Source organism: Rhincodon typus, unplaced genomic scaffold, assembly GCF_021869965.1.
Source record: "Rhincodon typus isolate 14 unplaced genomic scaffold, sRhiTyp1.1 hic_rhity00002591, whole genome shotgun sequence".
NCBI classification, from domain to species: domain Eukaryota; kingdom Metazoa; phylum Chordata; class Chondrichthyes; order Orectolobiformes; family Rhincodontidae; genus Rhincodon; species Rhincodon typus.
The window spans coordinates 6,370-25,000 of record NW_025968229.1 but is presented as its reverse complement, the minus strand read 5'-3'; the positions used below and the strand labels follow the sequence as shown (position 1 = coordinate 25,000).

Here is an 18,631-nt window from a genome sequence, read left to right as displayed (position 1 = left end):
TACAGGGCACTTGATGGGACTAAATCTGGCTTATGTTGCACAGTATTGTTCATCTTATTTAAGGAAGAATATGAATGCTTTGGAAATAGTCTGGTAAATCTTTTCTAAATTAATACCCGGAATGAGTAAGTTGTCTTGCAAGATTGTACAGGCTAGGTATTTAATCTGCTGGAGTTCGGAAGAGGCAGGAGGCTGTTTGATTGAAACACATTGTCTTGACAGGATAGATGTAGAGAGGATGTTTCCTCTTATGGGATAACATTTAGTTAGAGAGTCACTGCTGAAATACCAGTGCTCGCCCACTTAAAACAAATAAGGCAAATGTTTTCCCCTCTGAGGGTTGTGAAGTTTTGGAACTCCTTCCTAAATAGCTGATGGAAGCAGAGTCCTTGAGAAGTAGTTAGATGTGGGTAAGTAGATCCTTGTTAAACAAGGGGGCGAAGGGTTATTGGGATTGGCAGAAATGAAAATTTGATAATACAATTTTATTTGTATGGTGAAGTAGGCTTGAGAGGCTGAATGGCCTACTTTTGCTCCTTGTTCATGTAAGTCTATAACAATATTTGGAAAGAATATGCCTTTCAAGTTTGAGGTACTTAGTAAAAGTCCTCAACTGAAATGTTTGAATTTTGCTTTAATAAAGAACTAAACACAGTTGCAGAGTTACTTAAGGGAAGAAATCAATTTTTGTTTTGTTCCCGGCTGTGAAAAGTGACTCCCTGAACAGATTCGCAACTGTAATTGGGTATTTTCCTGTATTGTATATTGAGAAGATATCTCAAATGTGAAGTATAAAATAATGTTCTCTATATTGCCAAATACTCCCTCATGCTGATATCCAGCACCAGCTTTGTCTCTTGTATTATACAGCCCTAGTTTTAAAGAAAATTTTTAGGAAATCCTGTTCCCACCAACGATTTAAAGATTTAATATTATCCTTGTATTTGTTTCAACCTACTGATTGAATGAATGAATATTTTTTTCCGGTGGACTGGCTTCATTCATCTGAATTCTGCTGGTGCAGCACACTGTTACAAATCCATTTGGTGAAATGGTAGTGGTTTGTTTTTGCACTAAACCATAACTGAAATCTGAATAATCTCATTAGAGTAACGTCATTATAAAGACTAATCTTTGCACCAGTAGCAGCATAAAAGTAGTGTTTCTACTTGGCGTTTACATGGGGAAAACCTTGTCCAAGAATGAAGCATGGTGCATACTTGTGATCTTTTAAAGGAGGACTCTAGCTCCATTAATCATAGGTGTATTAAGCAGTTGAGAAATGTCCTATGCCACTTTATGTTGCTACCTGATTCACTCCATGCTTAATTTCAGTATTAAGAAATGTGATACAGGGTATCAGTAAATTATTGATTCCACCAATTAATGTTGCGTAATATCTTTTGCAGTCCAAACTATTTATCTTGCAAATAAGCGTGCTTTGAATGAACAAAAGTCCAAAATCACTACATATTTTTGGGAGCCTGTAATTTCTCAGAATCAGCAATGGGAAGCAAACACCGGATGGAGCTGAACAGTTTGGTGAGGTCAAGCTGCATAGGAGGAGATGAGCCATCTTTTACAAAAATTTAATTTAATATATAAATGTATAAATGTTTCAATAACTCTTAATTAATCATAAAAGTGCAAATTAGAGAAGACAATTTCCTAAGTAACAATTCCTATTAATGTATATGTATCATTTTGCTCAGTACATGAAACATTTAAGTTACTTGATGTCCAAGACAGTGCCTGGGGAGAGGATTCTTTGGTGTTGGGCTGAATGTGGGCGTGGTGTGTGAGTTGGAGGGTAAAAATGGTTCTTCAAAGAAAGTGGTTCACTGTAGATGCGTGAAAGGTTCATTTTTTATTGACCTTTCCAATCAGATTGTGAAAGTCTATACATAGGTGTTCGGAAGGTGTATTTTATTGTTGCCATGTCCTGTGGTTTTAAAGTAACAATATTTGGAAGAACAGTTGAGACTGGTATAGTGTATTCTTTCAGGGAAAGAAAACATTTAATGGAATTCAAATAGGTAATGCTAGAGCAAAGATGAGCAGGATTTAAATATTGTTATTGAACTTTGTCATGCAGTTGAAAACAAATTCAAGATGATTCAGTGATGACTAACTTCAGTGGACCGTTTGAATGTGTGTGTAATTCAATAGAAGACGGTGGTATCGGTTATTCAGCAGACTGCTGGTCTTTGAAGGTTTATGTTTTAACTTTTTGTATTCCCTCAGCTTTGAGAGATTAAAAGGCAATATAATTTGAGTCACTTAAACAGGAAAGAGATTTGGTTTAGATGCAAGGAAATTACTTCCACTGTCCAGAGTCTTGGGAATGGAGATGCAATATGCAATCCAGGATAAAAGAACTAATATTTTCAAACCTTTAGTAATGAAAATAGGACATGTATGTTTCACAAATCAGGTAACGGAAATCTGGAACTAATCCTCCCAAGGGCTGTGGATGTGGGTTGAATTTAAGTTTTCAAGGCTGTTGAAATATTTTTGGGTAAGGAATATATTAAGTAATATAGAATCGTAGTGGAAAAATGGAATTAAAGTACATAATAGTCATGATGCCTCTGAATAAGAGGACATGACTGGCCGAGCAGAATGGTTATTTGGCATTCCTACCTCCTGTCTTGAGTGGATTTTGGCACAACCTTCTTACTCGGCAAGCCTTACTTTGTACAGGATTTTTTTGGAAGCTAAACTGAAAGACTTGAACATTGCTTGAGCCACTCCAAACTAACTAACAAAATGTTTCATTATGCTGGATTAGCCATTTTCTCTTTCTAGTTAATCTATCCTTTGTCATTTTAATATCCTTTTTTTGTGGTCAGCTCAAAGCCATATTGAGTTAGCTGCCCAACGTGATCTGACCTGCATTGGTGCTGAAACTTTGATTATTAATCAAAGGCTGTTTAAACAAATGCGATTGAAGAATGCTGACTGAGGAAGATGAAGTTCTGGAAATATAAATTGGATTTAAATTTTGCAGATAAAGCAAATTAAAGACTGGAAAATGAGATGAGATTAATGAGAAAATGAGAGAGGGGAGTTGGTGCCAAGAAGCAAGTCAAAACAGACAGTTGTGATCTTCTGGTGATTGCAAAGATGACAAGGAGCTAATTTCCCCCCACCCCCACCTTGCTGAAGAGCAAGCCCCTCTGGGAAGTGTGTCCCAAATTGATTGCAGATTTTGTTTTTTACTCTTTTTTTTGAAGAGTACACAAAGCCAGTGGTTAAAAAGCCAGTTTCAATTTAGTGGAGTGTGCTGATAGGGCTGAATGTTCTTATGTGTACCAGTCACCTATATCCATACGCTACAAATGTCTTCAAGGCAAAGACTCTCTTTCCCCGCACACACACAGAGTGCTAGAGGTTAGCTCGCAGCTAGACAAAAGAGAAACAGGTCAAGAAAAGAGCATACACTTGTCCTAAATGTTGGACTTCTATCACAGTTGAAAGCAATCAGAACTACAGCTTCTCAACCAAACTGCAAAATTTAAGGAAACAGGCTGTTCACTTGTCAACATCAGTACCTCTGTTATCTTCTGTTGCAGTGTTCAACTATCTGTTCTTCACAAACTGTCTCAAGTCTGATCCATATAGCTTTTTTGTTTATTTTTATCTTTTTGGACTTCTGATTTTTACTATGTGTTAACCTTACTAATTCTTCTTGTGTTTAGTAGTTAATTGACTTGCCCTTTGTTAACTCAAGAAAGTCTTGGTTACTTTCAAGCACAAGTTCATTTGGCTCTGGGAGAAAAGTTTTGACAAAGGAGTGAATCCATTTTTAAATAAATTTGCTGTGATTAATTGAGGCAAGTGAATAAAGGAGAGCCAGTTAATTCCTACTCCAGAGCTTAATGGTTTGAGAAACCTGTCTAAACTTTAACAAATTGGGGAACCTTGATTGACTGAGCCACATCATCATGACCAGGTTTCATTCAGCACTGGGTCTATTGGCAAGGACTGAAACAGCACGCCATATGAAGAAGCAGGATTATCTCTTGCCTCAGCTTCTGGCTTAAAGCATTTAACTGCACACTAGTGAATGCCACGAGTTCCTGTCCAGTTTACTCAATACTAATTTCAGGCCATAATTTCTAACTAAGTAGCAGTGCTTGTGCAACTTGGGAAGTAGCAAAGTTGAAACAATTAAAGCTGGGAATGTTCCTTGTGTTTCAGGGAGATGCTAGTGGCCACTACTAATTAAACATTGTAATTCCAGATTGATCACGTTTATTTGAGTAATTTCTGCATGACCATAGAAGCACAAAAATAGGCTGGGTGCAATTGACACTGCAGATGATGTTTTTTATATATTTAGGTTTTCCTAATACTCTTCACTTAAAACATATGAGCTGTAGAACTTGGCCGCATAAACAGAAGCCATTCTGCTTCTCATGTTTAATTCTAGCTCTTTGCATGAGCAATCCAAAACTAGCTTTTGCCCACTCAGCTGGCATATGTATTTTTGAATGTTTGTCTGCTTTGTCATAAGGTGCAATGATATCTGCCTATGGTAAAGCTTCCTCTTAACAGTCGTCCGCAGGAGCATTGTCCTATTCTTCTCCTCACTCTGTTGACCCAACGACTGTCTCTCTAGGCAAGGTTGTCTTTTCTAATTTATCCTATCTTCCTAACTTTCAAAAGGTTTTTTAAACTCTCTCTGCTCATATAAAAATAGTTTCATAATTTCAAACTTCTCATCAGAAAGTTTGCTCATATTTCTGGTAAATCTAAAGACTTGGAGCATGGAAAGTAAAGGCTTTCTATATTTGTTTCAGCGCATGTCAGGAGAATGGCAATGTGGACCCAAGTTTTGCAGTTACACTGACCGTGAAACTATTAGTATTCAGCACTGTTACTTTGAACATGTGCTGTAAAAAATGGAAATTCATAACCTGTCAGTGGTTCTCTGCCTTCCATGTGTTTTGTTGAAGACCTGGCAGGTGAAAATCTTTAGTATTTGATTTGATTTTTTCATTGTATTGGACTTGCTATATAAACCGTTCAAAAAGTCTCACCTTCTGAAATTGGGCATAATTAGCTTTTAATAACCCTATGTCATTACTATTGAGCGGTTTCTTTGATCCTGAATATTTTTTATTGTGGAGCATTGCCTGTTCCTTAATCATTCTGTAGATTTTCATCGATTTTTGAGATTAAGTTTTTTTTTTAATATTGCAGTTTCTACTGTTACCTCATTTGTGTATTCCTACCTTATTTTGTTCCCTGTAATATGAGTTTAAAAAGTGAGATTTTCAGTGCTTTTTATTTGTTTGTGAAAATTCTTCAATGTGGCTAGCTGCTTAACTGGCTTGATCACATCAGACAGATAATCAAGATCCTCTGTTCGGATGCTAAAAATGCTCGATCATTCTGCGCAGCTTTTATCATAGTCACTGATAAGTAGCATCATTTTGCAGCTGACTGCAAATTCTGGACCATTCACACATCGTATTTTAATGGCTGAAATGTTTAAGTTTCTGTTAAAGTACAGCTCATTGTTCTGGAAATGTTGGTCAGCACATTGCCTCTGTCCTATGATATTCTAACTTGTAACTGAATGTCAGAACTAAGTGTGATAGGTTGTTCTTTAAAAGTACATAATTGTTACAAGTTTAATTTACCTAAAATTTTTTACAATGCCTCAATGTGCCCCAATTTTTTTTCTCTATAGAAAAAGACTCAAAGCAGGTCTCTTGCCCAGTCTTGAAGATCTACTTTTTTACACGATTGCTGAAGGGCAGGAGAAGATTCCAATACATAAATTCATCACTGTAAGTTTCACTGGTTTTGTAATAATACTTGGTTTATCAGACGGTTAAGTACTGAAGTAAAATCATAGGTGAAGAAATGTAATCTTGTTTTAATGAGTTATCAAACAATCAATAAATCTCACCTCCAAGGAATGCTTGGGAATGGGGAGTAAGTAAATGTTTTTACTTCCGCACTCTAAATGGAGAATCAAGATATTCTCTTTTCAGTGAAAGTTGAAAATGTTGCATTGTTGCCCATTGGTCATCCAAGCCCATGTGAGTCGTGCAGAACAGCCATCTAAGGTCCTGGTGATTGCCTAGCTTCTTTTAATGTCTTTTTTAACCTCGAGTTGAACCTCCAATCCAATGTTCTGTATGTTTATTAAATCACATGCCTCCACTTTTTAACCTGACTACCTTCATTCTTACACTAGTCCTTTATTCGGCTCCTTATTTCACCTGCTTGTTTGGTTTTCAAAGGGAAACCAGTAGATGTAGTGTTAAGCATACATAGATACACAGGAGCTTGTTTTATGTAAGAAACAGGAATTTGTACCCAATATGTATGTTTTACTTTTTACAAACAAGGGGTTGTGGAGACAGCCAATCTCTGCTATGTCCCTATGACAGCAACCTGACCAATTAGAATCTACATACCTAATCTGAGAATTATCGTTGGCGTGGAGATATAACAAGAAAGTCAATGATGGCCCAACAAATCAACACTCTTGTGTGTTGTAGAAAATGATATCCCTTTGTTCAAATCTCTTTCTTGCATCCTAGTTCTGCTGAGGGGAAAGTCAAAAAGCTTCCATTTCTTGTCTCCTTTTAGCAACGTTTCAATTACATACCAAGTAATCATTTAGATGTAGTGCATTTGAATTTCCAAGGTGCCAAACTAAAAACTTGACGAGCTCATGTTGTAGGGAGTGGTATGTTAGCATGAGCAGAAGATCGGTTAATTGACAGAAAACTGTAGAACAAATGAAATCTTGATTTATTCTTTCAGTCAATTTCAAATTTGTTGTGCTTTCCTGGTCAGCCTTTCATCTGTCCTTTTTATTGTGTAAACTTTACATCGCTTTGTTGTATCCTTCCTTTCTTTTGCACCAAATTCCAATCACCCATCTCTCTCTTGTCTCAGTTAACCTACATTAGCTCAAAATAAAAATTCTTCTGTTTTAATTTGATCCTTGGGGGTTTTGTCCCTGGATATTCCTGTAACTAAGTTTAAGCCTTACAAACTCCTCCCCACCCTGATCAAATTCTGAATTTTTGAATGCACTGTTGGGCTTCTCCCTTTTTAACTCAGCGTTAACTGGGTTTTTCAACTATACAGTTCCAACTATCTGATATTTCATCTCTAACTTTTTTGCTTTCTGCCTTGTGTCATCAGTGTTCGCATATATCCTTTTACTTACACTGCAATAACTACAATATGTATCAAATAGTTTTCAAGGGCAGGAATTTGGTATTCCACAAGTCATCACTTAGCCTGTCAAAAATCTGGCAACACTTAGACTAATGCTGTGCTTTGCTTTGCTACCTGAATACATGTTGAGGGAAACTTAACTTGCTATGTGACCTGGCTACTTTTCTCTGTAGAAAAGTATACTTGCTTTACGAAGGTGTAGAAACTTGGTGATTTCAATATAGAATTGAGAATGACTTGGAGACATTTACAGCATGTGTTCAGTCTCAATTCAGACTTGGTGCTCAGTGTCTGACTTAGAACCTAAACGCACATCTTCTGGCTCAGTAGTGAATGTATGATCTCTGAGCCGTTGCTGGAAATTTATATCGGTCATCAAGCAGTGTTTTTTTCTCCCCTTGGCCTGGACCCCTTCTTTTCCATATTGGTAGAAAGAAATAACAGCAGTCATTACGGCCTATCGACTGCTCTGCCATTTAAAATCATGGCTAATCTGATTCTGGCTTTAACTCCATATTTGTGCCCATTCCTCATTGTCTTTGAATCTATTCAAGTCTGAGTTGGGAATCAATGACCTGACTCGAATGTTCTTTGGGAAAGTGAATTCCAAAGACTAGTGATCTTTCGAGGAGAAATTCTTGTCTTGGTCTTTAATGGGAGATCCCTTTATTTTGAAATCAGTCCTCCTAGTTAGCGTTCAGCATCTACTTTGTCAAGTGCTGTCAGAATTTGGTGTTTCAGCAAGGTATCCTCCGTTCTTTACTTTAATGAGTATGTACCTAACCTTTTAAGCCTTTTCTCCTAAGACGGCCTCTTCCTTTCTTCAGCCTTACTAATCAGACCACCTACATTTTCATCCAAATCATTATGAACAACGGAGGTCCCAGCACTATCCTTGCTGAATAACACTGGTCATCGACCTCCAATCAGTAAAACAACCCTTCACAGTTACCTATGACCAAGACAATTTTGTATCCAACTTACCAACTCCATGTGAATTCCATGTGACTTCATCATCTAGACAATTCCAACATGAACGACTTTGTCAAATGCTTTAGTAAGATTCAGGTAAACAACATCCACTGCCCTATCTTCTTAAGTCATCTTGTCATTTCCTCAAAAACCTCAATCAAATTTTGAGACAAGACCTTTCCCTACAAAAAGCTATTCTTTTCCAAATGCGAGTAAATCCTGTCCCTTTAGAGTCTTCTCTAATTATTTCCCTATCACTAGTGGAAGCTTCACAAATCTGTAATTTCCTGGATTATCCCTGCAGCTCTTTTTAAACAAAAGAACAACATTTGGCTATTCTCCAGTCTTCTGGGACCTTGCTGTAGCTAAAGAGGAAACAAAGATCTCTGTCAAGACTCCAGCAATTTCCTCCCTTGTTGCCTCAGTATCCTGGGATAGATCCCATCAGGCCCTGGGGATTTAACAACAATTTTAAGACACTCAACACCACACCTTAATATCACAATGCCCTGGAATATCAACATGCCCCTTCCTAATCTTACCATAATCCTTGCCCTTCTGCTTGATAAATACCAATGCAAAGTACTTGTTAAGAGCCACACTCGCTTCTGGCTCCATGTGTAAATTCCCTCATTTTGTCCTTGAGTGAGCTTACCATTTTCCCTAGCTACCCTCTTGCTCCTAATTTGTATAAAATGCTTTGGGATTCTCCTTAATCATATTTGTGAAGGACATACCATGGCCCCTTTTAGCCCTTGTAACTTCTTGTTTAAGTTCTTTTCTGCTTCTTTTCTATTCCTCAAGTGCCTTGTCTGATTTCGGTTTCCTAAATCTTGCTTTTGCTTCCTTTTTTTATTTTTGACTAACCTTTCAATGTCTCTCTTATAATCCAGGGTTCCAGAATCTTGCCATCCTTGTCTTTGATCCTCACATGAACATGCTGGTTCTGAACTTTGATTAACTGGCCTTTAATTTGCCCTCAAACAACTACCCTAATCTAATTTTACCACTTCTTGCTTAATACTATTGTAATTAGTCTTGCCTCAGTTTAGCACTTTCACTCAAGGACCAGTGTCATCCTTATCCATGACTATTTTAAAACTTAGGGAATTATGATTGCTGTTCTCAAAATGCTCCCCCATTGAATCTTGTGTCATCTAGTCAGACTCCTTCCCCAATACAAGGGCTGGTATGGCCCTTTCCCTAGCTGGATTATCTGCATTGTTTCAAGGAACCCTCCTGGGTACACCTAACAAATTCTGCTGCACCTTGAGCCCCTGACTCTAAGGGAGTCCTAGTCAATATTAGGGAAGTTAAAATCACCAAATGCAACAACCCTGTTTTATACCTTTCCATGATTTGCCTACATATCTGTTCTTCTCTCTCCTACTGATTACTGGGAGGCCTGTTGTGTAACTTTGTAATTGTGATTGCACCATTTTTATTCCTCGGTTCTACCCATTGCATTAGCTGGATGAACAATGAAAGAATATTCCACTTTTAAGTAAGGAGACCAAAATCATGTACAGTACATTAGGTGTTGACTAACCAATGCCCTTTCACAGTTGTAGCAAAACTCCCTTAATTTATACTCTGCCCCCTCAACATGCTAGCTGTTTGTGACTTGTGCAAGAACATCCAGATGCCAAGGGAACAGCCTTAGACTAAAGGGAAGACGTTTTAGAACAGAGATAAGGAGAAACTTCTTCAGCCAGAGAGTGATGAATCTATGGAATTCACTGCCACAGAAGGCTGTGGAGGCCAGGTCATTGAGTACGTTCAAGACTGAGATAGATAGGTTCTTGATTATCAAGGGGATCAAGGGTTACAGGGAGAAAGCAGGAGAATGGGGTTGAGGAACTTATCAGCCATGATTGAATGGCGGAGCAGACTCAGTGGGCTGACTAGCCTAATTTCTGGTCTTATGGTCCCAATTATTCTTTACTGGCTAGAAGAGAATGTCTCCATGCAAACTAATAAATCACATCCATCTTATCTGGTGTAGTAAGTTTGTGCAGCGCTGTGTTAAGTGCCTTTTGGAACTTGTAATACACTGCATCTATTGGTTTCCTTTTTAAGCCAACCTGCTTGCTATATCCTCAAAGAACTCCAATAAATTTATCTTCTAATTTTCCTTCCATTAAATCAAATTGACTGGGCCTGATTTGTATTATGATTTTTGAAATGTCCCCCTACTGTTTCCTTAATGGATTCCAGCATTTTCCCAAGTACCTATTTGACTAACAGGCTTATAGTTTACTGCTTTCTGCCTCTCCCCTTACTTGGAATAGAGATGTTACATTTCCGGTGTTCCAATCTGCTAGGAGCTTTCTACAATATAGATAATTCTGTAAGATTACAATCAACACTTCCATTACCTCTGTAGCTATGTCTTTTACAAACAGTCAGGCTCAGGGGACAGGTCAGACTAATCCTATTAGTTTCTGTAGTACCTTTCTCTTCAGATCATTTTAAATTCCCCTGTACTGTTTTTTTTTAAAGTCTCTTGAGTTTCTTCTATTTTCCAGACTCTCTGTATTTTATTGTAAAGATGGAGAAAGCATTTTGTATCTATGCTCTGTCATTTATTTGTTTCCCTTTCTTATCTTCGAAGGGATCACACCTTTTGTAATTTATTTTTTTTTTGAAGCTTTCATTCCATTTTTCTCCCCTGCTGGTTTTCCTTCATTCTTCTTCCTCTTCATTTTTTTTTTGGTCATCCTAAGTTGGTTTAGCCCACTGCAAATCTCCACAGCCTTAAGTTTTTTCCAATTTGATGTCTTTCTTAAATTCCTTACTTTGCCATAGACAGTTGGCTGGACAGCTGGTTAGCAATGTAAGAGTGATTTCACCAATGCAGATGTAATTCCAGTGCTGGCTAGAGTCATTATGAAGGCCCTACTTTTTCAACCTCACCCTCAACTAAGGCATAGTGACTCTCCAGTTAAAACTCCACCAGTTGTTTCTCTCCAATGAGAGAGACGGAAGTGTCCTCTAGAATTATGGTGAATTTCTCACTTTCACTTTCGTTTCCTTAAAGATCTGTTCCATTAAGAAAGCAATAATCAATCATGAAATATCTCCTTAAATGTCTTATTGCTGCTTACCTTATAACATTTTCCCAGACTAAGTTACCTTCTAAGTAATGTTGCCAATGTGATAGAATGTTAATTATTTTGTATTGTAAATTCATGTCTAATGGAAACAGGATTGAAATTACCCAAATGAATTTCTTGTAGGGCAGAGAGAAGTAGACTTCTTGCCAGTCTGTGGTTTTGAACCCAAATTTCAAGTGACAAGACAGTTTGGTAACGTGATGTGCCATCTAGACTTCTCATATCTTGCCTCAATTTAAAAAAGAACTTGAGTATAAGAATGAACTTGTATTTGAATACTACTTTTTGTTTTCAAATAGGTTCTGAAATCCACAGGACTGCGTACGTCAGATCCTCGACTGAAAGAATGCATGGATATGCTTAGAACAAATGTGCAGGCAGCGTCTGATGGTGTAATGCTGGACAAAGAACTTTTTAAAAAGTAAAGCTTTGTAAAACTGTTATATTCCCTGATCTGAAAAGCTGATAGGTACTGTGTTTTGATGATCCATTTGCTCTCTAATTTCATGAACTTTATTGTTTGTTCCATGGGAAAGGGTACGAAAAAGGAGGGAATGAGTGAGCAGGATAGAGGATTTGATTGTTTTTTCCAAATCTCGCGAAAATCTTTGAAAAGCATGGGGTTAGTTTTGAAGAAAAGAAGAATTGAGTGAAAATATTTTTGTGGAGTCATTAAGTACTCTTTAGTAGGTATGTAAAACAAGTCACCATGAATCTTGAGGAAAATTTTGACAGCACTTTAAGTTTTGGAGAAAATTCTCCTTGTCAGAACAGTAGGTACACCTTTTTAACTTGAGGTTTTGACAAGTATATGTCCCAACCCAAAGTATGAAAGATGAGGCTCTTGAATTTTTTCATGAACAGTGGGATCAAGTTATAAGATAATGCAGTTCAAGGTAGCAGCATCGTATTGGTAACTGTTAATGCCAAGGTAGGCTGTTTTTGTGAATGGTATATTGGCCCACATGATCTCCAAGTTGACATATGAATGAATTAATGCTGTCACAATTATCAAATTGTTATTACAAATGCATAATTTTGAAGAATCACATGAAAAAAATTCAGATGACCAAACATGAAGCAGATCAACTTTAGTACAATAAGGAGTTTTTGAAATAGCTGTTAAGACAGTCAAAAATCATATCCTGGAGTGACTGTGACAGTAATTAAATAGCAGTGAATAGCCAGTTGAAAATTTCTAATAAAAAAAAAGCCAAGAAGACTGGATCTTGAACAACTGACTGCAATACCCTGTCATTACAGAAGCTGTCTTGAACTATAGAAGAGAAATTTAACGTGCTCAACAAGTCTTCATAGAAATTACAAAGTTAACCTTTTGATAAAATGAAGAGAAGTCCAGAAATTTTGAGAGAATTGGATCTTTGATTGAAGATGAAGAGGAATGGGAAAGCGCTAGAACCTGATGACTTAAGTCTCACTTAAGTCACATAAGAAGCAACAGGAAAGCTAGGGACTGAAAAGTTTGTTCTGATTGGCAGCAAGATCTAAAACACATTATCTGTGTCTAAGTCTTGTCAGGTTGCCAAAGAATTGAGGCATACTAGAACAGAAGTTATATTGAGTAATCCATCTTAAAACACATAGTAAATACCATTATCAGAATCCTGATGTTCAGAGTTAGAGGATTTTTAATCACAGGTTTCAGGTTCTTGGGATCCTGGTTTTCTATCCCTGGCTGTACAGGCTGGAGAAATTTCAGCTCTGCAAACCCCACGTTTTAAAAATTGCCACCTGTTTCCCATTTTCAGTCGCTGGAGTGCAGTGGGAGTCTAGAGGCTGATTTGGGAGTCAGGCTCGAAGTTCTAGGAAGATTGTAAGGGGATGCCACTTCTTCAGGAAGTCCTAAGTGGAAAGCTTGCCTTACGGCTTCAGCGATGTGATCGGAGTTTTAAAAATAAAGCTTAAAATGGAAAAGCTCCCTCCTGTTCTCACCCCAGCTCCTTTGCCCATCTATGCTAAATGATGTCCATCTACCCATATCCTCTTAGCACTTGTGCAAACTTTTTTTTATGTGCTTTCCTCTTCGTGCCAAAGCACCTGTTATCCACCATGAGTGTTAATCAGAAGGCATTTTGACAAAAACTAAAGTTGTCTATTGATGATGTCACTATTGTAAAAGACCACTATTTGCTTACAAATCCAATGCATTGAAATTGTTTCAATTAGGCCCTTGAAAACAACATTCATGTATTCTGTCTGATGTCAATGAACAGTTCCATTTAATAAACAGTTGGAGTTGTCTCTCAGGTTCCAATTATGACATTACAGTCTGTAAATCACTCATGCAGCACAAATGCTATAACAGTTTTATATTAATATGCACTCTGCAATAGCTAACATTTCAGAAAAATAAGTTAATTGACAACTGTCAGCTCCAATGGGTTTAAGCACTTGTCATACACAAGAATATCTTTTCGCAATCTCAAAAGGTGCCTAACTTTCACTAGGGCAGGTCTGGGACTAATGTTTCCACTCAGGTGTCTGTGTGCACAGCTGCTGCAAGAGTCCATTTATGGCTGAAGCTGTTTGTAGCAATAGCTTTTGGAACTACAAGTCAGAGCTATGTATAGACCTTGAAATTTTACGCAGAAGAAAAAAAATGAGCAGAGACAAAAGAGAAGTATAAGGCATTTCTTCAGAGCTCTCAACAACTCCTCCCCCTCTCCCCCCAATACCACCCCTGCAGCCTAACGCCCTCAATCCATCCCTCACATACACCTATGACAACTTAATGTCGACTTCCACTCTTTCCCTTAACCTGATGATGGCAAATTCATTGAATATCCACATATACTACATGCACTTGAGAAAAAAAAATCATAAAGTATAGTCTCATTGCTTAAGTTTCTATATTGCAAGCTATACTGTCTTGGGAAAAGCACTGTCATCAAAAGAATGACTTTTGACATGTTGGATGCTTCCAAGGGGTTGTGTACCTTGTACACACAATCTTCTGTTATGGGTGACAATCCCAAAGGATCGCAACCACAATTTGCCCTAGAATCAAATCCATAGGGCTGCATCAGCTCATCTGTATCTATCTTGAAGACAGATTTGCCAACCACCTCTGGGAACCACCATGATCAGCTAGAGCCTGCCTCTGAAAGTGGGAGATGGTGTGTTTGGGGCATGACACGGGGCTCCCAATCTCTTCTAGCATTTTTGCTGCAACAAAGGTACTCTCAAGTGGTGAAAATTGGGACTTGGCTATGCCTTTGTGGAAGATAAAGGAGCATGAACTATGAAGTATCTTTACAATCCTTGGGAGAAGGTGCCAGTTATGCTTGCTTACATATGCACATGTTTTATTGATTTGTATTTAAGCATTTGATAAAGTCCAATGCAACATGTCCATAAATGCTGGAGAGTATATACAAATACTTGGGAAAGAACTCAAATTTATTAGGAATATTTACTGGAATTGGGTAGTGATGATTGGAAAGTGCTCAAACAAGGTGTTAGACACAGCTGAGTTCTCTCCCTGGCTTGTTTCTCCTTGTACAATGAATATATTCTTGGAGGAATTGAAAAGAGATGCTCTGTAGGTAGCAAGGAAAGTTGTCAACATCATCTGCTATGCAGATGACATGTGGTTATGGAAAATCAATTTAAGAAAATAATTGGTCAATATATAAAGAAATGTGATGGGTATTGTTTATGCTGAACTGGTGGGAAAGTGGTAAATGTAAAGTTGCCTTAGTCCCATTGAATAATAGGGCTACTCTCAGAAGGAGAGAGAGACGACTGCTGATGGTGGTTTAAACTGAGGGTCACCAGACCTCAGGCAAGGGGTAAGGTTGAGAATATGTGATCTAAATGATAACCTCCACCAACACAGGAATTGAACCCATGTCACATTGCATCACAAACCATTTGGTTTGATCTCGTGGTAATGAAAAAGGAAAAGAATGTTTCACTATGCAGTATCACAGTAATGGATTTGACCATTGATGAAACATTAACAACCTAAAAACTCCACTGACTGCTGCAGCTGCTTTGACCAAACTTATTCAAACTCTGTTCTTATAAGAGCTCCATTCAAATTGGTGTATCTACATCATACTAGTTGCAGAGGTTCTGCAAGGTAGTTAGGAATGGGTAATGAATGCTGAACTAGCCAGCAATGCTCATATCCTAGCAATGAATAATTTTAAAAATGTTTGGTTAGTGATATCTTATTACAATAATTTAAATAGGTCAATAAAGCTTCTATAATTTAGGACAAATTTGTATGTTTGACATAAACTCATTCTGTGACAAATGTGTATGGAATCTTAACTTCTTGTATTAATTTACAGTAACTTTAGGCCTTTTATGTGTCTATTTTGTTTTAGATGTGTTGGAAGCAATATTGTACTGCTCACGCAAGCATTTAGGAGGAAATTTGTCATTCCAGATTTTGAAATATTTGCATCCCATATAGATGGTCTTCATGAGAGTGCCAAAAAAATGTCAGGAGGAAAGGTATGATTTGAAATTGATTTTTAGTACAGTAAGAAATTGAATTCTAAACTGCTAGATATAAATTGAATGTATTTACCAGCAGGGACTAGGTTTTTATTTTCCTTTTGATAATGTTGTACATTAGAAAAGCAGCAAAAATAGTTGTAAACTTGGAATGTAGGGAGGTCATGAAAGTAATGCATTTTCTTTGTACGCGCAGTGTTGTTGTAGTTGTAAAGTACTGTAACTTTTTAAACTAAACGTTGGGGAAGCTTGTTCCCCAATTATGCAGATACACTTCACTCAGGTATTTCTTTTTCTTTTTCTTAAAAGGTTGCTGATTATATTCCACAGCTGGCTAAATTTAGTCCAGATTTGTGGGGTGTGTCATTGTGCACAGTAGATGGACAAAGGTAAGAAACAGAAATTTTATTTTCGAAATTTAGCAGTCTGGGAAGTCTGCTGTAAAGCTCTAATGACTACTGAATATGTCTTGTTCATATGATTTATTTTTACTTTTGGTGCCACCTCTGGTGATAATAATAACCAAGATTTACTTGTGAGCAGTTCAGTTGTGCTTTTTTTTTTTAAAAAAAGCTGAATTTTACATTTCTGCAGTAAACTGTTACAACTAACAAATATTCACATCTATCCAAATAAGTCATGTCTCAAATAACTGAATTCTTTCCTGAAGACGTTTGCATTAAAACTAACATTATTTTTAGTGGACTCTCCTTTTATTTGATTTGATTGTTATATGAGAAAATGTTAGCTTACTATTAGAGGCATTGGAATAAGAACCCTTTGAGGTCATTCCACTGTTTAGTTTGGTCATGGCTTATTGGTTTCTTAACTCCATTTATCCACTTTTGGTTCTCTGTTCCTTAACCGCGAAAAGAACTATTAGTCTCTGTTTTGAAAGTTTTTTTTTTTTCTCTCAATCTACAGTTTCACATATCTTTAAATATCTGAAACCTGCCTATTAGATCACTGCTTCTATACTTGAAGTTTAATCTATGTAACCTGTCCTCATAATTTCAACCTTTTTTATACGGAGATCTTTCTGAATCTGCTTTGCAACAGTCTCCAATGCCAATGTAGCTTCCAGAGATGGACAGACCTGAGTATATGGCTCCAAATATTGTTTAACCGAAGCTTTTATGTTTATAAAATCCATTCATTTGTCTTCTAATTTCCTTGCGTTGAAGACCATATTCCATTAGTCCTTTTTAATTATTTTGTACTTAAGTTTGGGTCTGAAACTCAGGCAGAACTTGCTAACTATTTAAAAAATACTATTTATCTTCCTTGGATCATAAATGAATGACCTTAGACATACACAATTCTATCTGCCACAGTTTTGCTCACTTAGTGGACCCAGCATGCTCTTTTTGCAATTTATATCTACACCACTTGAGAAGTTAGCAGACTTTGTCAGCAGACTTAGATATACAACATTTTTTTTCTATTATTCATGAACATGATGAAAATTTGAGACTACAGTTCAAATACCCAGGAGGTGCCACTAGTTACGCCATGTCAATTTGGAGCATGTACCCACTATTCATCTTCTGCTCTCGCTTCCCCCCCCACCCCCCAATCCCCTTCCCAGCAGTTTACAATTTTCCTTTAATTCTGCGTGCTTTCACTTTTGCTGATGATCTCTAATGCGGAACTTTTTCTAATACTTTCCAGAAGTCTAAATAAATAACATCCATGCAGAAATGCCTTTGTTTACTGTGATGATGGCCTCCTGAAAAATTCAACTAGTTGACAGATAATCTGCTTTCTCTCTGATCTGTTCATATTTGTGTATGTGCTCAGTCACACTGTCCATCATAACAGATTTTGATAATATCCCCAATACAAACGTTAGCTGTGTCCTGGTTTCTTTCCCACCTTTCTTAAATAATGGAGTGGCATTAGTCATTTTCTCATACCAGCGGAAAATTCTTGAATCAGAAGTTTTTTTCTATAAATAATGACTAAAGCATCCAAATTTTATTGCCACGTACTTTTAATAAATAGAGCTGGAACTCATTTCAGATTTTGTTTAAACCATCAGTCACGTCTTCCATATTCTTTTATTTAAACTTGTGTTAAATCTAGTAAATTGTTAAGTTTTTTTTTTAGTCTTGGGAATTTATAAACTAACGGCCCCTATTTTAAATAAGATTGCACCTATTGAATTAATTATAAATCATACTTCAGTTGCAAATGTCTTTTTCCCCACATGTAGAATAAAAGTATTATGCTGCTTTATTTAACTATCACAACGAATAAAAAGGATAAACACTTACCCTACACGTTTGATTACTTTGTAACCTTGTAATATTCGCAGTTGATGGATACTACAATCCAGCCATGGATAAATAGTTTATCTGACATTGGTGGCTTTCCATGTGGTACAGACACTTGCCTTTGTTTCTATGCAAGGATGGCTACTTTATTTCAACCACATATTTAAGTACTTTTTTTCTCCCAAGGCTTGTGTTCACCTTCTGTCAGAGTATCTGAAAGCTATAGCACTTAGCGAGCCTTTTGTTGTTTTTTTTTCTTTGGTGTCACAGTGTATCTTTGTACTGTCTTTTGGTTCCAGATGAAAAGTACTCTTCATCCTTTTACATGACCATTACCTCACTTTATTTCCCTCTAAACTATTCATTTCATCTGTTTGATCTTCCTTCATTTACAAAGGATAGATTGCTTAGAAATGGAATGCTGCAACACATAATTGTTAACGTTTGTGGAAGTAAATTTGTTGTATTTCCATATTAAACATGTTCTGATTCACTATTCTGCTGTTTTTCCTGAGAACCTAACATTCAGACCATTTAATACTCCATACTGAAGCAGTTGATTTCGGC

At 37.0% G+C, this 18,631-nt stretch overlaps 1 protein-coding gene across 1 annotated transcript; it reads left to right on the top strand.

Moving 5' to 3' along the window:
- Nucleotides 1-5,666: 5,666 nt before the first annotated feature.
- LOC125481554 (glutaminase kidney isoform, mitochondrial-like) lies at nt 5,667-16,177 on the top strand (the record flags this gene model as incomplete). The annotated part of the gene is made up of 4 exons (XM_048593265.1): nt 5,667-5,801; nt 11,600-11,721; nt 15,656-15,785; nt 16,098-16,177. Coding segments are annotated over exons 1-4 (467 nt in total), but the record flags the coding sequence as incomplete, so codon positions are not given.
- Between the last annotated feature and the right edge of the window lie 2,454 nt (nt 16,178-18,631).